At 41.4% G+C, this 22,733-nt stretch overlaps 1 protein-coding gene across 1 annotated transcript in view; it reads left to right on the top strand.

Annotated features, from left to right (window-relative positions):
- MALRD1 (MAM and LDL receptor class A domain containing 1) overlaps nt 1-22,733 on the top strand; it is a 371,329-nt gene that overhangs the window by 134,332 nt on the left and 214,264 nt on the right. The window contains exons 16-17 of the mRNA XM_034760318.1: nt 2,054-2,301; nt 6,980-7,268. Of these exons, the coding sequence (XP_034616209.1) occupies nt 2,054-2,301; nt 6,980-7,268 (537 nt within the window). The remainder of the gene's footprint in view (nt 1-2,053; nt 2,302-6,979; nt 7,269-22,733) is intronic.

The following is a 22,733-nucleotide window of genomic DNA, read 5'->3' as shown; positions in this document are numbered from 1 at the left end:
CTATAAGTTTCCTGGGTAAGGGTACAGTTTTGGGAAGAGAAGAGCTGCACATCTTGTCTGCTAAAGAGAGACCTTAATGCTCATAAGTAAAGTAGTTTTGTGAAAAGGAATATGGCGGTATCATTAAGCAGTTAAACCTTCAACTCTAAATCTGAATTTTTAGTTTTCTACCCCGTTTTCACTGGAAGAATGACCCATTTAAAATTGCTTCATTAAATAAATATAATAAAGGCCCCGAAGCTTTCATTTACATTGAAATGCTGGCAAAACAAACATCATAGAGCATCAGTTTGCCAACTGCAATTCTCCAAAGCATCTCGCTCGTTAATTTTGCCAGCTAACAATATACTTCAGAAGTAAGTTTTCATTTCCCCAGCTGTAAGATTGAAATTGGAATTTTTCATAAATTCTCAAACTAGAAAGGGACATTAGCTTAGAAATAGGTTAGCTTTTGCTCTATTTAATTACCTCTTTTGATACCGGTGTTTCATGTAGGTCATGTGTGGCCAATATAATTTTGATCACATGCCTAACATTCCTAATATAAAATAGTTTATTTCTTAATTATTGAACTGTTGTCCAACTGATTAACTAGCTAATTCACCGTCCCTGTTCCATTACTCCAGAAGCAACAGGTTGATTTTGCCTTTATACCTCTTGGTTCACAGCTCAACACAGAGGTACTTGCTAGAGGGAATTTTACATATAATATGTGCAGCATTAGTTGGTATATTAAATATCAGTATAGTTTCAGGTCCTGATTCAGAAAAACATTCTTCTATATGAAAGGTGCTTGAGCATGTGCATAAGTGCTTTACTAAAGAGAAATGGATTTAGCAAGCATGGGAGTCTTAAAAATCATAATGAAATGAACACAGGACAGAAGTTGGGGCTGCAGTAGCCTTATGAATTTTGTTGGCCGCTTACTCGCAATTCAAAGTTATTATTATGTTTTGAATGACTATGTGCTAATCCTTTTTGCACAACAGACTTTTTGGTTATTGTTCAAGTCTACACTATATTCACAAACAACAATTGTCAGGAAAAGAAACAAATTTTGCTTGAATTTTCATTAATGATTTTTGTATTTTCCTTGCTTCTTTTTTACAGACAGTTAAATTTCCAGTAGATCAATTTTGGGGGTGTTGGGCTGTGTTGTTTTGGTTCTAGCCCATCTCTAGGACTTGAAGAATCATTGGCCTCTCTCCTGAGACCTCTAAACAGATGCCACTTAAATACGGCTACCTTTTAGATGTTGAACTTTATCAGACCTCTGAAGAGGCCCAGGTTCTGATTGTACTTTAAGAGAAGGCTTTTGTGGGTTGTTCTTTTGTCAAACAAATCAGGTTGGGACATTTGAAGAATTTAGCTTCAAAATACCTTTTCTTTCCAGCAATAACAAGAAGAATTATTTGAGGCTTGATCCAAAGCCCACTGAAATCAATGGAAAGATGCCCATTAACATTAGTGAGCTTTGGCTCAGGTTTGTAATTATCAGCAAATTTTAAGAAAATCTAGATAAAACTCTTAGAATGTTGTAATTCTGTCAACATAAATTTATATGAATAGCTGACTTCAAATGTTGACCAATGTGGCACTTTAGAAAGTAAATCTAAGTACTTGAAACTTGTGAAACAACTGTACAGGAAATATAAAACACGCATTTTATACATATAAATATAATCAGACTTTGACAGCTTTATGTACAGGCATAAAATAATGTTCAGTTATAAGCATCTTGATTTGCATATTGCCCATTAAAATGTGTGCGTTGATTTTTACTGAAAGCAAATGGTTAGAGAAAATAAGCTAGAATTAAAGGACAGAGGCTGTTTGGTAATCAGAAATCCTTTTAAAATGATCTAATTATCAGCAGTCTTTTTATGATAGTAAACCAACCACTTTATTAAAAAGACTCATTAATAAAACAAGTTCATGATTTTTTTCTGTTGTGAGGATGTAGATAAATCACTTGTTTGTCTATTTGGTTATCAGTTGGTTCTTTGGATCTACCTATATTTTTACACAGTATATTTTACAATAATTTTCTCAGGTACATCCATGGGGCGCTGTGATTTTGAATTTGATCTTTGTGCCTGGGAGCAGGATCAGAATGATGACTTTGATTGGAATCTCAGAACTGGCAGCATCCTGAAATCTGGCCCTGGACCAGCTGCTGATCATACCTTGCAAGGGCCATCTGGTCATTACATCTTCATAAAAAGCTCGTTCCCTCAGTTGCCAGAGCAGAAGGCCAGGATTTTCAGTCCAAAGCTAAGCAGAAGAAGCAAAAACTGCAAGGTATGTCAAGGCATAATACTGGGAGGTATGAGCTTGATGTGGAATGCTACAAAGTAATAATCACTAATGTGATAGATTATCACTAACATGTTTCTTAAAGAAAACTGGCATGTTCTAAAAATATTATGATCCTGATCCTGGGTTGACCTTGAAACCGATTACCAAACAAACATTTTGTTTCTCATGGTGCAGAAGATTAAAGAAGAATGACTTCTGTTGATGAATTAAGTACTCTGGCAGACTTGGAAGGAATCGGTAGTAGAAGCAGATATTGTCTATTCAGTGGGTGGCTTAGAAAAAGCTTATGTAACAAAAGCACTGAAAAACCTGCATATATCTGCTTTGTGCTTTAATGGAGAAATTGAATGGAGGTACATTAACAACTGGATACAAGGGAGTGTAACTAGAAATACATGATGAGAAGATTCTTCTCACTTATCTATCAGAAATTAAACTAAGGAAGAGTAAACTTTTATTTATCAAAGTGCTACAGCACATTTGTCATTGGTCCTGAAAAGAGCCTGGTAAACATTTGGAAAAAATGGATTGAAAGGCTGTCTAGTTTCAGTACATCCTCTGCCTTCTTTGCTAAACTGCTGTTTTGTATCTTCTTCTTAACCCAGTGGGTTAAAACAGGTATGTCTGTGGCTCCTGCAGTCACAGTACACTAGAAAGGGATTTCTGGAATTTTGGGGGAAAATGTTTTTATAGTATTACTTGCTCTATTTATATACTGTATTTTCCCACTCATTGACTATTGTTTTCCACAATTTATAAGGTTTTACAATGTGCAGATAAATGGTGTTGCCATGACAGATTAACAGTCTATTAAAAGAGGGTTATTAAAGCATTCTTGCTAACCTAATTGGTAATGCATGCATAACACATCCATTTACCTATTTAAATAATAAGCCCTACACCCGAATCAAACATAAATATTGCCAACTCTGTGTATTTTCACTAGCAGAAATAATTTTGTTTACCATTGTCTCTCCTTCCTCCTCCTCCTCCTGTAGTTAACTCCTGCCTTCCTTCATGAACCCAAACTTGCACACATGAGCATGCATAAAACGACTGGAGGAATAAGGATTTGAGGCCTTTGTAAGAAATATTTTTATGAGACATTCAAAGGAGGAGGGAATGGAAGTTTGAAGGCAGAGCTGGGAAGGGGTTTCCAGGCATAGAGGGTGGTGTTGAAGAAGGCCAAGAGAAAAGACCGGAGATTAAGGGGTGAAGTTAATTAGCATTTTGGGTGGAGTAAAGACAAGGTGAAAGATAAAAGGAGATGTGGGCAGAGGTAAGAGAAGCCTGAGTTGTATACAGCCCTGAAAGTTAGGGGAAGGAATCTAGTGAATCTTGAGTTTAAAAGCGAGCATTCAGGAAATACAATTTCAATTCATAAATGCAAGAGTAAATCATTGTTAGCATGTAAATATCTACCCAGCATACGAGTAGAAATGATGTCAGCCTTTTCAATTTATCCATTTATGTGTACGCCTGCTCAGCAGTTCTTTGCTGTTCTGATCACAAAACAACCACTCCTCCTCCCATCACCTTGAAGTATCTCCACTACTCATTATATGGCTGGAATTCTTAATCCATCCTCAGACATGAACTGAGTTCCAGTCCCTTGATTGAAAGACAATACCAATGCCTGTCTGCTTGCACAAATTTTATCATTTTATTTCATTTTGACCTGTAAAAGAGGGTGTTTCATCTTTCAGATTAGAATTTTGCAGAGATTCATTTTGTTTTGCTGATTAACACCTATACAGCTACTTTATCTTAGTTTGATTCCATATAGAAACTAGACATGTCAGGAGGGTAACTATCAGAAATCTTCTTGATGCTGACAAATTTAAATTTGATTTTTAAAGAGCCTTTGATTTGAGCTGATTCTGAGATTCTCTGAGTGTACAGGTGCAGAGCTGCTCTTTGGAACTGAGGCAGTCTAATCCAAACACATTTCTAAATAGATTTACTGAATTTTTCAAATGGAACCTCATCTCAAACTTTAACCCCTTACCCAGATAGTTCATACTGAAAAAGAGAAAGTGTAATAGTGATTTGGGAAATTTACTTTTAACAGATTTGGTTGGTTTAATATTTTCCAGATCACTTGATTTCACTTTCTTCATCTTCTTGTCAAATCCCAAACCCTTTATAGATAAGAAATTCAGGAAATGTTAAACAAAAATGTTCAGATTTTATTATACAAATATAACATGAGTAAATCAGTTTGTCAATAGAGAAAAAATAAATTAACCACTAAACATTTAACTTGGAAATTCTGGGCCATGAACTTATGTTTTCCAAATCAGTTTCCTAACAGACTTCTGAAAAAGATATATGAAAAAAAAAAATCTTCTCCCATATTTGAAAATTTCTGCCTAAATCCTCTTTCCCCTTATGCTCTCTGACTCATAGTCCCACTCCTTTTAACATCTATGTGTAAACAATAAAATATGCTTTGAAGAAATATAGACTAACTAATGATAAATGGTCCATTGTATGAATATTGTTTTATATTGTATATTAAGTGCCAGAAGAATGGAGGAGGGTCACAGCTGGCAACAATTAACTTTTTCATGAATAAATGTGTTTATCAGGTATATAGAATTGCCTTTAATCTTTAGGCAGAAGACCTTTTTCCTATTTTGAAACAGTCAAAGCCAGGTTTGACTTTTCAAGCACTTTTTTGAACATCTCTGCAGTTTTGAAGTTTCCTTTTATACTAGTTCTTCAAGAGAACTCGGGTTTGGAGCATATTGGCATGCACACATGGCTGGCTGGCTTTGTGGACTGTAGCCAACTGTATTTTGATGTTCAGAAGTGCTGGTGAGCATCAGTGATTGAGAGGCAAAGTAGACATGGAATGGAATAAAGAATATAATGAAATAAGGATGATAATCTTGTGTTTCACAGAGTACATTGATTGCCTGCAGGGATCAGGAGAGTTTTTTCTCATGCACAGAATTGCATATTTAGTTACATATATAATTGGGTGGGAATGGGGATACCATTTTCAGTTGATGCCACCGCAAGATGCAGATTCCAATCTCAGCTGACTAGTGTACTCGTCTGATATACGAAATCTTATGTTCCACAAAAACTACCTGTTTCAAGGCCCAGGACTGCATCAGAGTAGATACATTTTCTTATTTCTTAGAATGAGCAGGAGTCTAAATTCCTTGGAGTCAGTGCAGAAGCTACTTAAGTATACACATTAGAGCCATAAAAAGAACAGGAGTACTTGTGGCACCTTAGAGACTAACAAATTTCTTAGAGCATAAGCTTTCGTGGACTACAGCCCACTTCTTCGGATGCATATAGAGTGGAACATCTATTGAGGAGATATATATACACACATACAGAGAGCATGAACAGGTGGGAGTTGTCTTACCAACTCTGAGAGGCCAATTAAGTAAGAGGAAAAAAAACTTTTGAAGTGATAATCAAGATAGCCCAGTACAGACAGCCCATCTGTCTCATATGACTCATTAGAGCCATAGGTAGAAATCCTGGTCCCACTGAAGTCAATAGCAAAACTCTCATTGACTTCAATGCGCCCACCATTTCAGCCATAGAAGATATGCAAATTGCTAAATGTAAAAGGAGGCAGAAGGCAAGGAAAACACAGTGTGGTTAAAAGGCAAGATATACTCAAGCCAAAACAGTATCCTTCAAAAAGTGTAAAGTGATACTAATAGAAAGGAACACAACTTTATGGCAGGTACACTGTGTAATCTGTCATTAAAATCAGTTACTCTACCAGAGAACTGAAGGATAGTGAGAACTGAATCTACATTTTGTCAAGTGCCAAGGTGATCTCATAAATTACAGACCAGCAAGTTTTACTTCAGTACCAGAAAATTAGTTGAAAATATAGAACTCATAGTTGTAATTTATTTTAAGAAGTCTTTGATAAATTCATCACAAGAAGCTGTGATGACTAAGTCTAAGTATTAATGGAGTGAGAGGTAAAGTTCTGTCATGGACTAGAATCTGGTTGAAAGAGAACAATGTATAAGAATAAATGCTTCACTAGCAATGACAACATCTTCCCTTCACTGCAGTTCTTCCTTGTACTTTATCTACTGTTATCCTACTTGAGCACTGTCATTATGTTCAATATTCTGTTTTTCTCTTTTCACTTATGAGTCCTTCTATTTTCCCTACTCTCTCTTTGTAGAGGCTCACTCTGAAGCAATCATACTAGGGTAGGAAAGAACTCTGTGCAGGTGAGGCACTTCAGAGTCCATCAACAACACCATAATTAGCCTGAGAAGAGTCGCACTTGAGTGATTCAAGATACTCCCCATATGTTAAAGGACATTGTTTATACATTACTCCTTGCCCCTGCTGTGTCATCAGTTTTCACAGTTTTAAATTTAAATGTGAAATATGCTCAGAAGAAGTTTACCAGCAGCTCTATAAGCCCTGAAATGTTGGTTTCCAAAATAGCTTTCATTAGTTTACTGAAGGAATAGTTCTACAGATTACTACTGATATTTTTCCTTGTGTTTAATTAAAACCCTGGATAATGAATGATTCAGCAGTTTTGATGCTCTTCTGAGAACTGAGGATGCTTCTGTAGTGAAAATTTAGGGTAATTATAATGACAGAGTATACTTAATGTTCCCTACTGGGTATTTAATGTCATTACTCTTGGTTGCAGATATTATTTTATTACCATATGTATGGAGTGAACATCGGATCATTAACCATCTATCAGGTGACAGCATCAAACCAAGAAAAAGTCCTACTCCACCTAACTGGAAACCAGGGAAACTTCTGGCAGAGAAAACTGTTGCTTCTGGATGCAGATGAGGACTTTCAGATCACCTTTGAAGGGCAAGTTGGGAAAGGATACAGGGGAAACATAGCACTTGATGACATCACATTCACCAAGGAATGTTTGCCATCACCTGACTTATCAGCAGAACCCACAGCGCTACCTTCAACAGGTACATTCCTATTAAATAGACTTAGCAATTTCACAGCATCAGATTCTGGAAAGAATAACAAACAAGCCTTACTTTGATTTTTCTTTTTGGGTTTTTTTAATGGTCCGAAATGAATATAATTTGAAATAGCTCTTTAGTATGTTGACCAAAGTATTGCATAGAAGAGCTGTTTGGAAAAGTGAGTCACTGATCTTGAATCTGCATGACATACTCATCTTGAGCAGGACAAACTCACAGGAGTGGTCCCATTTAAGTCAGTGGGGCTATTCACTTGTAAAATCAAGTGTGAAAGGACAAAGAGTGCAAGGGGCTTGCTTCCCTAGAGCCTATATGCAAAGACTGGGCAGAATCCCAATGGGGAGTATAGTTACAGCTTCCTGCTAGCACCTCCCTGGATGCAAAAGGTACATGTGAGACAAGCGGAAAAGGGCAAAAACCCCTCCCTGCCCACTTGCCAGAAGAACTGTTGCAAGGGTGACAGAGCTGCTACTCCAGCATATGCTCCCACTGTAATTAGTGTGCCACCAATCAACACATAGCTTCCAGCATGAACTGAAATTTAAGTCAGAAGCTAACCCTTAATTTCCATCAATTTTGATTGTGAGTGATTCATAGCCAGTGAATCAGGAAAAAGCTCTTCCTGTTTTTAGACAGCTTTTGGCAACTAGGCTCTCAGATGCAATCTATGAATTTGCAACTCTCATTGGGATTTCTGCCATGGCTTGAGGGCAGTGTAGGACTCTCAGGATTTTGTATCTTTTGAAGGGGAGGCATTTATAATGGGTTTCCATTGAATTGGGAGCCTGTTATTTTCCTAAATCTGTTTTCAGAAAGCCTCGTTGAGACAGTGAATTGGGATACAATAAGCTGTAATTTTTATTTTATTGATCTTTTGTTTCACATTTATTCTTTCCATAAGCATAGTAGTTACCATCAAATTGCATAACTACTTGAAAATTATGACAAACACAGTGTAAAACAGTCTAGGCTTGGCTGTGGTAGAAACGTTGTACTTTTCCTTGAGAATGATATTTTTCTAATGGTTGATGGTTTGGATTCACTTTCCTCTTTCTTCTCTTTGGGGTGGGGAAAGTTTTTTCTTTCTAAAAGGCCCTGTGATTCTGATCTTCAGCATAATATCCATACTAGAGCTGGTGGGAATTCTCTAGATTAAATGAAATGTTGGCAAAATATCCTGTTTTGCTGAGACATTGGTTTCAATGAAGTTTCCATCGGGGATTGGGGGTGAGACAAAAGACACTCTGTAGCCTGAGGGTGAAGGCATTGGCCTGGGATTCTGCCTGAGTCAGAGCAGAGATTTTCATCCTATATCACTCTGACTCCAAGAGAGCAAGGACTTGAACCTGGGTCTCCCAGATCTCAGCCAGTGCTCTAGCCAGACAGGCATACACGAACACACTCTTGCTTCCTGAATTGAAAAGCTCAGGTTTCAAGCTAAAAACAACTGACAATTTAAGTTTTTGCAAAAATGGTCAAAACGTTTTGATTTTGTTCCAGGGGAGAATGAAAACAATTTTGAAACCTCAAATGTTGCTGCAAAACAGAACAGTCATCCTCCAGTCATCTCTAATTTGTATTCCTCTTACTGTCCCCTTCCCAAAATATATATAGGCATAAGATATAGTTCATGCTAACAGTCATGGGTTCTGTGGACACAATGACAGAGTGGCTAGCATTATCAATGACTGAGGCTGGTTGCAATGCGATAGTAATTGCCATTAGGTACAGAAAGATGGTAGTTGACATTTGCTATTCATTGAAATCATCTGACCTCTGATGCAACATCAACAACAAATTAATTGGAACAAAAGATGTAAAATGTAGTTGTTTTTGTTAAACTGGATTGGACCATTATTAACAATTAAGAAAGCTCTTTGTCCTTCTTCATGAGGGTGTTATATTCAGTTTACCTACACAATCATTTTGAAAATTGCAGATGGCATGTGTACAGAAATCCTATCCTTTTCTATCTCCCCAGGCTGAGACAGAACTGGTCAAAATTCTCCAACATTTTTGATTTTGCAATTAATTTTTTAATTGAAATTTTGATTGGGTGGGGAAACAAACACAACTCAGACATATTTACAGAAATTATTTTTTAACATTTTTCATAGATATCTAGGCTGCAATAACTTCTACAAAGCAACTATATATAAAAAGATGAGAGATTAGGGCCAGGGTGTGGGACAAACTGACTCCTGTCAGTTAGGGGCTGAGGGTGAGTCCTAGGAGGCTATGGCACCTACCTGCCACTTGGCTGCCTGATGAGGGGAGGAAATCTTAAGTCACAATGAGACCTCAATGAGATTCTGCTGCCCACACCAGGATCTCTTGGGAGATGCCTCCTCCCCCAGTGTCACTTCCCAGTGCTCCCATGGCCATGCCTGGTGGTAGCAGGCAAGTCATGGACTCAGCACCGGGGAGAGGTAGTTTGGGTTTTGTGGTAAAGTTAATAGAGTGGAATTTTGGGGAGAGATTTTTCCTGGTTCTACCTTAACTTCCTGTGTAGGAACTTTAATATTTACTTGTCTCTATTCCCAATCAATAAAATTAAGGTATTTTCCCAGCTCACAAGAGTATTGTGAGGAGGAATCGATTTATTTGTGTGAGGTGAAGAGCAGGAGTCGGCAACGTTCGGCACGCGGCTTGCCAGGGTAAGCACCCTAGCGGGCCGGGCCAGTTTATTTACCTGCTGACGCGGCAGGTTCGGCCGATCACGGCCCCCACTCGCTGCAGTTTGCCGTCTCGGGCCAATGGGGGCGGCGGGAAGCGGTGCAGGCTGAGGGATGTGCTGGCCATGGCTTCCCTCCGCCCCCATTGGCCCGGGATAGCAAACCATGGCCAGTGGGGGCCGCGATCGGCCAAATTTGCCACGTCAGCAGGTAAATAAACTGGCCCGGCCCACTAGGGTGCTTACCCTGGCAAGCCGTGTGCCGAACGTTGCCGACCCCTGCACTACACTGATCAATACCATGGAAAAGCCTATAGAAACACGGAAACTCGCTATGTGGCTGCTGCTAAAGGATGGTTTTCTTCTTCAGAATTTCATTTACCACATTTTATGCACTTGGTCAAGCTGGTCTGGAAACTCTATCTAACACAGTGCATCAAGGTCAGAATTTGGCCCACGGTGTGCAAGGGTTTCAAAATATCTCCTTAATACCTCATCAAATCCTTACAATCCATGCCATTCACTGCTCACTTCAATCACAGCCCAGACTCTGTGGCCTTCATTACAGACAAGATCAATACTTGAAAAGGAAAACTTTATACTATTGTGACCCCAAGAAGTGCATTTGCTGAGTTTTCTAATTCTGTACTCTCTGGTGTTTCTGGACCTGCTGCATTTACAGTAGATGTGAGTCCCTGTGGCAACATTTGAAACTTTAAAAGCTTTGCTTTTGATGGTGAAAGGCTGTTCAAAAATACGTCTATCAAACAAAAGTTATTAAAGCCTAAGAAAAAGCTATGAGGGACCCATTCCTTTGTATGATATGTCCAGGATGTAATCTGTAGAACTTCAGATGTTCACAGCAATTTCAAAGTAACAGTATTGGTGCCTTAGGATTCATCTTAGCTGACATTATGTTTAGAGTTTATGTAAATCTATTTGCCTTTTCTCACCTACAGAATTTCCGTTTGTCCTGACCAGAGATTTAAACTCTGATTTCCAAAGGTCCCAGCTCGACCTGCTATTAAACCATGCTTTTTGCTGCATTATGGACAGTTATGGGGATGGAATTAGTTGCAAGGATTTGGACCCTTGATACCCTTTGAAACTGGGCAGAAGGAAACATTGCAGCACCTGAAACTGTGCAGTTGGGATAAACCAAGACTGAGACATTTAGTCTTGTTTCCATAGGTTTAATTTTATAATGACCAGTGGTGTGTTGTCTGTGTATGCAATGAATGCATTGCAGGCCCCAGGACTGACTGTGCCCACAGGCCAATTCTGTCTGGCCTCCAAATGCACCTGGAGGATGCCATTTTATAGAACAAGAGGAGAGTTGCTCCACCTCAGAGACTGCTAACAAGAGAAACAGGCAACTGAGAAGGAGACAATCACAGGCGTCATCACTCCTGATGCTGCATGGACCAGCTGCAAAGCAGTATGCCACAAGAGGAGGGGCTGGTGATAGACCAGGGGCAATAGAACCTGATATACCAAGCTCATATAGCTGACTCCAGAAAGACTGTCTGAAAGACAGGCCACCTTTGCCTTTCTTTGTTTTCCTCCCGATTCCTCTCTCTCATAAGGGAAAGAGAGGGGAAAGGACCTTTCTTTTGTCTGTTTGTTTGACTTAGAGAACTCCTCATGTGCTGCAAACTGGGGGAAGAGGAAAGGACAGTATAGATGACAGGCAGGGGGTGGAGGGAGCCCCTGTTCCCCACATATGTCAATACCTGGAGACAGATAGTCACAGCTGATAATTTTAAAAGAGAACAGAGGTATAATTCTATAATAAGGCACTAGTCTTCTAAGTATTTAAACTCTGCATTTCCTGTCGCCGTTTCTCTCCTTGGTAAATATTCAGTAATATTTAAAGGATGGAGGAGAGAGTTTGACATCTCAAAAAAAAAAAAAAAAAAGTCATTTTGAAAGCATTGTCATGGACTGCTGACTAACTGCCTGTCCGCATGGCGCTGCTTAGCAACTACCCCAGTCTGGCAAGTCTCTCAGAGCTGCTTAGACGGTTGAGGCTCAGAAACAATAAAGCCTCATTTCAGGGCGCTGCTTATCAACTCTTCACTGTATGAATAGTGATGGCTATTGTAGTATCTGGAGCTGTTCACATTCTTCAATGGTAGTCTGTGTAGGAAGGCAACACTACTTACTCCATCCACTGTGGCTTTCTTTGCTTTGGGCTGGATTAGAAAAGTACAGTCTGCCTTGGGTAAGGGGAAGCACATAGCTGCAGCACTTCTGGAGAAGCCCTGGAAAAAAACTGTGACTCCTCTGCTCTGCCTTTGCTCTGGAGCGTTCATCCCCTTTTCTGGAGTAGCCTACTCCCCACTATGTGCCTGGCCAGTTCACTGCCAGGCCAGCAAGAGGGGATTGGGGGGGAGTCGAGCTAAGGTTCTTCCCATATTCCATCCCTCTCTGCCGCTTTGCTCACAGGGAGACTGTGACAGGGTTGGGGAAAACCCCATCCAGTGTGTGATGAGTGCGTCCCATCACACTTCTAAACCCAAGTCAATATACTCACCCTTCTTAGTAAGGTAAGGAGGCCTAATGGCCAAAGTCAATGTACTCTCCCCTAATAGCTGGGCAGTGCGGCCCAATGGCCAGAGTCAATAGATTTGCCCCAGTTGGCAGGACAGTAAGGCCCAGCAGCTACAGTCAGTAAATTTGCCTCGGTGAGACAGGGCAATGCAGTCCAATGGCCAGAGCCAATAGATTCACCCCTCTTTGCCACAGTCCATAGCTTTGCCCCTCTTAATGGGGCAGTAAGGCCTAATGGCGACAGTCAGTAAATTCACCCCAGTGAGACAGGGCAGTAAGGCTTAGTGGCCAGAGTCCATAGGTTCACCCCCCACAGCAAGGAAGTAATGCCTAGTGTCCACAGTCAGTAAATTCACCCTGGTGAGACAGGACAGTAAGGCCAAGCGGCCAGAGTCAGTTAGGATGAGGGCTTCCACGCACAAGAAAGGTGGGGTGGCAGCCTGGGTAAGGGGGTGCAGGCCCTCCCTGTCCACCAAACCCCAGCCCAGGGCAGGGGCACATGCCACTGAGTCAGCGGGTGGGGCAGGGGGTCTGACCAAAACACACTGGCTCAAAATTCCAGTTCACTAGCTGGGCACCTATCAAATTCCCCTGGGCTACTTCCTAGCATCATTCCCGCTGTCACGGTCTGGGCATCTCCTTTATGTCTCGGTTCTCCGGTCTGCACAGTCCCCGGTGACTCCGGACTCAGCAAGGTCTCTGTAGGTACCTTGGAGTCTACCTGGGTTGCAGCATCTCCAGTTCCCATGGCCTTAGGCTTTGGATGATCCTTGGCTGGAGCCAGCAGCATATATCCTTTCTCCCAACAGTTGGCCACAACTGAGCTGAGCTGCTCCCTTTTATACCAGTGCACCTGGAGCATGCCCAGTAGAGTGACGGGGGCATGGTTTCCTCAGCCCACAATGTAGGGTTAACCCTTTCCTGTTCTATGCAGGGCTAGTGCACCTTGTCACAGGGGCATATCACGCAAGTGTCCCCTGTTCACCTTCCTCCATAGCTGGGCTGAGTAGGGGAGGTCAATAGAGGTCACTTCCTTGCACAGCCAAGTAATGGCTGCAGAAAAGGTGTGAGAACCTTTCCATTTTATTAATTTTGGTGGAATATTAATAGCTCTTAGAATTAAGAGTGACCCATTTTGCATTTTCATCTATTAATTATTTTTATTATTTATTTGTGTTACCATAGTGCCTAGGCACCCTAGTCATAGAGCAGGACCCCATTGTGCTAGGCACTGTCCAGACACAGAACAAAAAGGCATTCCCTTCCCCAAAGAGCTTATAAAATGGCAAGCCAAGATGGGGAAGAACGAGTAAACAATGAAACAGTATTGGGCAGCTTGACCACTGGTGGTCTCTGTGCACTAGCAGCCTAACTGTTGTCAAGTTTTTCATGCACATCATAGGGAAGAGTTTCAAGGAGGAATTGAAAGTGGATAATGAGGTAGTTTTGGTGATGTTCATGGGAGCTACTCCCAAGCTTGTGGGGTAGCATGGGAAAGGTGCTTATCTGAAAATGTAACAAGTAGGCAATGGAGACTGGCGTCATAGGCCAATCAGAGGCAAGCATTGACACCTCAGTTGTGAATGAAAGATGATAGATGGATGACAGAGATTGACTATGAAGGGCTATGAAAGTGAATACAAGCAACTTATGTTAGAGAAGGGGGAACCAGTAAAGGGATGCAAAGGGAGAGATGACATGGTCAAAGTGACAGTTTAGGAAAATTATTCTGAATGGGTAGGAGTGGGGCAAGGTTGCATTTGTCAAGGCCAGATAGAGAGAGAGAGATGTTGCCATAATCAAGATGCAGGATGATGAGAACCTGGACAAGAGTTTTAGCAATGTGGATGGATAGGAAAGGCCATCTCTTAGAGATATTATGCAGAGAAAATGGGCAAGAATTAGATATAGCCTGGATGCATAAATTATGGGCTTGAGTGACAGGAAGGATGGTGATGCTGTCCACTGTGATCAAGAAAGGAGGGGCTGGAGCAGTCTTTGGGGAGAAGATTAGGTGCTCTGTTTTAGCCAAGTTGAGCTTGAGCTGGCAGCTAGACATCCACAAGGAGAGGTCAGAGAGACAGACAGAGATTTTAATTTGAACAGAAGGAGACCGATTTGGAGTAGAGAAATAGAACTGTGAACCATCCCCATAGTGATGGTACTTGAATTTGTCTTTGTAGATGAGCTTATCCAGAGTGAAGGTAGAGAGGGAGAAAAGAAGGGAACCCCAATAGAGAGTTGGAGGAGGGAGGAGGACGGTCCTCTGAAGAACATGCTGAAAGAGCTATTAGAGATGTAGAAGGAGAACCAGGACAGAGACACAGAAGCCCAGGGAAGACAGGATTTCAAGAAGAGGAGCCAAAGGTGATAGTGCCAAAGGTGGCTGACAGGTGAAGGACGATGAGGATGGAGTACTGATACAGAGCTTTAGCTAGAAAGAGATCAATAGAGACTTTGGCAAGAGAAGTTTCAGTACAATGCAAGGGTTGGAAGCTGGATTGGAGAGGGCCTAGGATTGATTTGGAGGAGAGGAGCTCCAGAAAGCAATTGTAAACAGCCCATCTCTCTTTCATCTCTAAACTCATTGTATGGGCTGGTTTTTTAAAGGTGGGAGAGACTAAAGCATGTTTGTATTGTGAGGGGGGAAAACCAGAGGAGAGTGAGAGGTTAAGGAGAAGAATAAGGTAGGGAATGAGGGAGGGCACAAGGGAGATCAGAATATGGAATAGAATGGGGTCACTGGAGCAAGTGGAGAAGTTAAAGGAGGAAAGCAGTTGAGAAACTTCTGCATCAGGGAGAAGGAGAAGAGAGTTGTAAGGGGAGAAAGGGGAAGTGTATCTAGCATTCTTACCTTGACTAGGCTATAGCTCAAAATTGACTTGGCTATAGTTGTAGTTGGGAAGGTGAGTAGGTGCTACAGCAAGATTAAAAAAGATTTAGACACATACAAATAAGAATAACCTCTGCAGGTACACTGAGATACAATTATGAGAGCTTCAGAGTATAAAAAGATCTTCAGCTAGAGTCAGGAAAGAAATTTCTCCCTATGCATAATTAATTGAATTAAAGGGGGTTTATATCTTCCTCTGAAGCATCCAGTACTGGGCACTCTCTGAAACAGAGTACAGGATGAATAATAAACAAAATGATAATACATGCTTAGAGTATATTGTTGAGCAAATCTTGAAGCAGAAAACTGCTTCTAAAATTGCACCCACAATTTCTGTCTGCACCTAAAATTGTACACGTGTAACTAACTTTCAGGTAAAAATAGGCTGTAGACACCTGATTTCCAGAGTGTTCCTGCAATGGTGATAGTCTAATTTATTTTATTCTCACCTGTGATTGCTGTGTACTCACAAAATTGCAGGTGCCATATTAGGAGGCCAAGTGAGGCCCATTTGAAAATTTGTTCTTTATATTTGTAAGGCTATACAGGATGGTAAGTAAAGACTACTATCCTCTTTATACAATGGGAAAAATTGACACAGAGGTTAAATGAGTTGTCTAGAGCTATATAGTCAATGGCAGAGCTGGGATTAAGACTTAGGAAGTTCAAAGATCGCAGCTGAATCCATTGGACTTTGAGAAGGGATAGAACCACCAATAGACTATTCTGGTATGGGAAATAATCTGTTCCCTGTTTTTTGGACTATTGCAGCTTAGATTAGTGATCCTAAAATCTGAAACTTGGTGGTTGTCAATTTAACCCTAGGATAGTGCCTCAATAAAAATGAAAGGTATGTCAATTATAAGTCTACCTACTTTGACAGTTTCAGTTATAAATATAACATGGTCTGATATATGAGATGATGAAACAAAATTCATACAGAATAAGTGTATTCCTGGAATTATAACTGAAATTTGTATATGAAAAAAGATGTCTTAAATTCAACTTGTCCCCGTTCCACTGAAGTAATTATACGACAAACCAAAGGAGGCAGTAACAACAGAGTCTGCTATGTAAATTCTCTTCTAAATGCCTTTTTACTTTGGCTTGAGTTCAAGTGGTTCTGCAAAGTATAATAGACTCAGAAAGAAAATTGAAATCAAATAACCTGCCTTTTTGTGTAGGATGGGCAAAGCTAGGATACAATTTCACACAAAAAATTACTTGACCAAGAAGTGTTCTTCATTTTGTTCTCATCTGGTATGTGTTTACTGCCTTATTCACAAATACAGAAATGTGAATTTCTAATTTGGGCAGGAATGACCGTCCCAAATGAATCTGACATAAGACTCCACTGTATCAGCAATTTTCAGTTTTATAATCTAGTTAATTTTAATAGCATGAGTTTAAAGTTTCTAACTTAATAGAGATGTTGTAGGTACTGTAATAATACAGTAGCAGGTTTAAAATAATCTGCTGTACATAATACTATGCCACCTCCTGAAACCAAGATAAGATTTTTCCTGTACTTAGAAAAATAGGAGAAGGTGGAACTAATGTAGAATGAGTGGGTTACTGTAGTAGCTTCATTGTATAACAGTAACAGTCCTCAGCATAAGTGATCCAACACTGATTACCCGGTATATGCTCAACAACTCATTTAATACCTTGGTAAGGTTCTAAAGGCAATTCTCTCCTACAGAAAGGAGTGTAAGCTACTACATTGCCTGGAATTTCATACTTTTTAGACCCTTGTATACCTTCTCCAGCCAAGCTCCACCTATGTCTCATTACATGAGTTTGGCTTGCTGTGTTGCATTAATACATAATTTTGGATCCAGCTATTTCATTCCGTATGTGTATTGTTTTTTTTAAATAAATTCAAAGGCAGTTAAAGTCTCACAGCTAGATCTACAATCTTATCGGCATTTACCCTGAGACAATGCCTGTTCTTTTTTAGCACTACTTGAGCTCAGAACACCTGTCACTTAAAACAAAACACATTTCCCTCTGAAATGCCCCCTCTGAAATTACTCTGGACATCAATGTTAGTTCAGGATCAGTGGCAGGTTTAGGGAGCAATACCTCATGACCCGTTAGGGCTAGAAACAGGAGATTCTCTTCTTACCAAAGGGGCGCAGAATTTGCTATTCGATCACAATACAGCGGACTTTAAAACTAAGACACTGGTATGTATGGAAAAGCTCCATTAGTTCACTTTTAAAGGCTTCTGATATTTGTTGTAATTTTATCTCCCGCTGAGACCCGTACAGTTTTGTATTTAGCATCGAAGGGAGCATGGCTGAATAGGCTGAGTGATATGAAAAATTGTGGCAATATGTTTTTAATATACTCAAACATCTTAAAAATTGTTTTACTGTAAGGCAAGTGGTGTGTGCAGAATGCATGATAGCATGTCGTGGTATGAAGACCTGACTGGAACTTAATTGGGATGTATATATACACACACACAGTCACACACAGTACCTTGTAAAAATAAGTCTAAAGAATGAAACTGCTGTGCTTAGTCATTCTTGGATCTAATACATTAAATGTAAGAATGAAAGAACATTCAGATCTATAGTGAGATCAGAGCATGGTTTGACCCATAATTAATTAAGGCTCTGAGAGCGGGACAATAGAATATGATTAATGTCATCTATAGCCCTTTGAAATGTGGCACAGTCAGCACTCATTTTTCTCTTTGTCAAAGAACTTTGGTACCAAATAAGTATCTTGGCCCTTGGGCATCCAGAGATACATTTAAGGGAAATGTGTCACATCACTGATATCAAAGTATGTGACAAGTCAGGAGGAATTACTCGTCAAGGCAGGAACTTTGAAATTGAATGGTCTTTGAAAAACTGCAGTTAACAAAGCACATTTAAGGAGCTTGTATTAATTTGTGTGCATGCATGGGGCAAACTAATGATTCCTCTGAGGCAATGGACTGCTGAGGGAGCAGGTATACTATCTGATAGGTGGTTGTGGGAGTCATTATGACTTTAAAACCCACAATGCCTCCACTAATGCAGGGGGACCCCACTGGGGTGTAGCTATTGCTACACTTTTGGAAAGGCATAACCAGCATTGCTCTGCCAATACAGCTCTGTCAGCACTGAGAGCATAGTGAGTAGACCATGTCTGCACCCAGCCCAGTCCTTTCTGGGGCCACTAGTTTTGCTGGCAGCACTAACTCTCTTCTCCCACTGGATTCTCCAAATCCTGTATCTAAAGTTTGCCTCTGCATGGATGGACTGGAAAAGTGAGGAAGAGTGCTCCTCCCCCACTGTAATGCACCTTTTGAGGGTCCGCCATAAATTGTCCCACAGTATATTTACTGTGGTACCTGCAAACAGATAGCCATAAAAACATCACATATAAGCCTTTCATGGAGGGGATTGTCATGTTTTTGTTTTGTAGAGCACCCAATACAATGGGAGCCCCCAATCCCATTTTTGAGCCTATGGGTGCCTATGGGTACTACTAACTGCTGACACGCAGCGATAATGAAGCTACAGTATGGAGTATATTTTAATTAAGATTCATGGAAGTAGCTAGATCAACCATCTCCACTCTAGATGTTCAGTTGCTCACATGCAGGACTTGTCTACATGGGGGATTCTTGTACCAATGTAGCTGATTTGAAACCAAAGGAAGCACAAGGCCTGTTTTATACTAATGCAGCACATTTGGCTGCCATTTGAACCAGTGTAGATACTAGTGCAAAAAATCTCTAGTGTAGATGAATCTCCATGTACGTGTAAGCAGGGAATGAATGAGCTTCCCCCTGACATCTAATGAGGAACTGAGGGAAAAGACTTCAGGAGCAGACCATATTTCCATAGACACACTACTTTATCTAGATGTTCAGCAAACAGCAGTTTTGCCAAAGTGATCAGTTTTTGCTGGCTGTGGGTTACAATTCACTTTAGTATTGAATGCAGGGGTAGTGAAATGTTATTATCCTTATTGTATGAGTAAAGGTCAGCAGAATTGTACTTAGCCTGTCCTGACTGTGGGCACAGAATTTGGGGGTCTAAACTGAACTGAAACCTCACTTGCTAAGCAGGAGGTAGGGATGCCAAGTCACAGTGAAACAGAGAGGGGGTGGGGGCAGGTGTTCCTACAGGGTGGTGTGGACCGTGCTTAAAGAGTCCTAGACATCATTTGACACTCCCCTCTCTAGTGTTTTAAGTCAGAACTGATTGGACTCAATTGAGAGTCCTTGTTTCTGGTCACTCATTACTAAAGCTAAAATCACTGAGCAGGCCTAGGGGTTAAGCCTTAGACCTGGTGTGGGGACAGTGTTACAGTGAAAGAAAAATGCATAGACTGCACTACTGGTGAGATTCCCAGGTACCCAGAGCTGGGTTAAGTGGCGGAATCTAGGAACATGGCACCGCAGAAGTGGCAGTGTCAAGCAGCAACAGTGATAGTGGTGGCAGAGCTGAGGGGCAGCAGAGATAGCAGTGGTGGTGGCAGAGATCACAGTAGCAACAGTGAGCCAGCTACAGCAGCAGAGGCACTGCTTGACATCCCCACCTTTCAGGGTAGGAGGTGAACCCACATGAACGCACCTCTGAACCATCAGTCTCTGCTGACCAAACACAACCAACTGTTAGTCAGGTGCAATGGAGGGAAAGGGGAGTGTGGGCTGAAGAGACATTCATTTGTTGGAGTTTCACACTGCAAGGTGGGAAACTGAGGCAAAGGATACTACCCAGTATACTCTGGAGTGGGTGTTTGCTTATGGTCACATGCTTTTGAATCATGGTTATGGTGTTTTCCCAGATTAATGCTGGGCTTCCTTTCCCTCTTAATAAAAGTTTTGTTATACATAGATTCAGTGTTTGCAAGTGGGAGGCATCAAGTGCTGGTGTTTCATTTCCCCAGATTACTGGCTGGGGGCTTGAGCCGTTTCTGTTTTGTATTGTTACAAGGTATCTCTAGATATTGAATCTGGCCCTTGTTGCTGCTGACACCACCTGACAGAAAGGTTACATTTTGGGGGGCTTGTCCGAGATCCCTGGTTGAGCACCCTTCACTAACACACTTTGAATAAGCCATTAATTTGGGGAAACAATGTTATATTTTTGGGAAATCACAGATTGTATAATGGCTGTATACATGTTAGAGGATTGGTGCTTATAGTAACAGGGGTACCTGAGGCATTCAACGAGGGCTCAATGGAATCTGCTTTACCAGCAGCCAGAGAATGCCTGAGCAAGTGCAGAATGTGTGGGCACATGTTTATGAGTGAGGATGGTGCCTTTGTAGCACTCTGTGAGTTGTCCGTGGCTGTGGAACTTTTACAAGTTCCAAGTGAGCTAGCAGTGTCAGATGCCACATGGAAGCTGGTAGTGCTGGAAGCCAGTCTCTATTGGCTCCTGCCTCAGATGTAGAGTTGTTAAAGGAAATGTCGGCCTTCTTAAGGAAAGAGGGAAACACTCTGCCTGATATGCTGGGTTTGTTGGGCCTTGACCCAACAGCCCAGGCCTGGGGGCTACAGCCTCATCTAAAGCATGGGCAAATGCTCTGGGTCAAGCATTGGAAAAGGTTGTGTAACCCCATCCTGAGTCAAACCCATATCATAAGTTAAGGTTATTCTCCACAGAGGGTATTTCATAGATAGTGTGCCTGAACTTGCCAGAGAAGTGTGGTAAGAGAAGAAGTGGACACCACTGCACTACTATGCCACACCCTAAAGGAGTCACTAATGTGTCTGTGCTGATAGGGACCAACTCCAGTATCTCCAAGGTACTTGCTGATTACTGCAGACGGCAAGCTGTTGACCAGTATGTAAACACCTGACAATCCACAGGCTTTGTGCTGCAGCCTGTAGAGATATCAACACTAAAAAGGAGATTTCTGAGCTACCAATGGGAGCATTGAGGTACATGGGCATGACCCCTTTAGTGGTACCTGCAAGAACCGAGAGAAGTGCCTGCCATGACTACTTGCCTAAAAGGCAGTAAAAGGACGTGAACAATGGTAGAGCAGCTGACAGAAGGAGTGCTCCCTGGAGGAGCACTGATCACCAGGAGGTACATAATCTTACCCCCAGAAAGGTAACTATACTGATTGCTAATGAAACAGGCTGTGATATTGTAGTGAAACAAAGGCAGAAGATAGCAGACCTCTCTGAGCCCAAAACGATCATGGAACCCCAGTGTGAAGCCCAGTGTATAATGATAGACCCTGCAAGGTTTGACTTTGGGGATTCGCCATTGCCTGAGGATTGGAGGAATTGTCTAAGGAAGGAACTTTGTGAAAGGTCCAAGGTATTCTCACTGCATGAGTAGGATCTGAGATGTGCAAAGGGAGTGGGATACATTATCAGACTACAAGACTCAGAACCCTTCAGGGAGTGATCTAGGAAGATTGCTCTCTCAGAGATGGAGGATGTGCGGCCTTATCTTCAGCTGCTTGCAGATGGCATTGTTGAAGAATCTCACAGTCCATACGCCTTCACTATTATTGTGGGGGTCCCTAAGAAGAGTGGGAAAATCGGGATGTATATTGACTACCGAACTCTAAATAGGCACAGTGTAGTTGACCAGTACACCAAGCTATGAGTACAAGATGGCTTGGATTGTTTGCTAGGGAGGCAGTGATTCTCTGTGTTGAATTTTTGAAGTGGATACTATCATATACCTCTGGGAGAAGCAGATAAGGAGAAGACAGCGTTCATCTATCCTTTTAGGTTTCTATCTGTTTGAGTGCATACCCCACTTCTAAAGTGCTAGACCAGTTGGAAGCCTCTGAACTGAAGCTTTCAATTGATAAATGCCAGTAGAACATCAGTCAAATACATGGGTCACATTGTGTCTCAGGAGGGTGCGAGTATTAATCCAGATAAAATAAAAGGGCTCACTATATGGCCGCACCCAGATAATTACAGAGAGCTCAAGACCTTCCTAAGATTTAGCGGCTACTATCTAAGGCCTTGGCTACACTTACCAGCTAGTTCGACGGCTGGAAATCGAAGTTCTGGGTTCGACTTATCGCGTCTAGTCTGGACGCGATAAGTCGAACCCGGAAGTGCTTGCCGTCGACTGCGGTACTCCAGCTCGGCGAGAGGAGTACCGCGGAGTCGACGGGGGAGCCTGCCTGCCGCGTGTGGACCAAGGTAAGTTCGAACTAAGGTACTTCGACTTCAGCTACGTTATTCACGTAGCTGAAGTTGCGTACCTTAGTTCGAATTGGGGGGGGTAGTGTAGACCAAGCCTAAATCTACCACTGGAGATTTGTGAAGAATTGTGCTACCATATTAAAGCCTCAGAACGATCTTACTGGGGATATCAGTCCAACAAGAACAAATCTA

The sequence above is a fragment of the Trachemys scripta genome, chromosome 2, assembly GCF_013100865.1.
Source record: "Trachemys scripta elegans isolate TJP31775 chromosome 2, CAS_Tse_1.0, whole genome shotgun sequence".
Classification (NCBI taxonomy): Eukaryota; Metazoa; Chordata; order Testudines; family Emydidae; genus Trachemys; species Trachemys scripta.
Note: the sequence above shows the minus strand (reverse complement) of the source record. Positions and strands in the feature narration are given on the sequence as shown.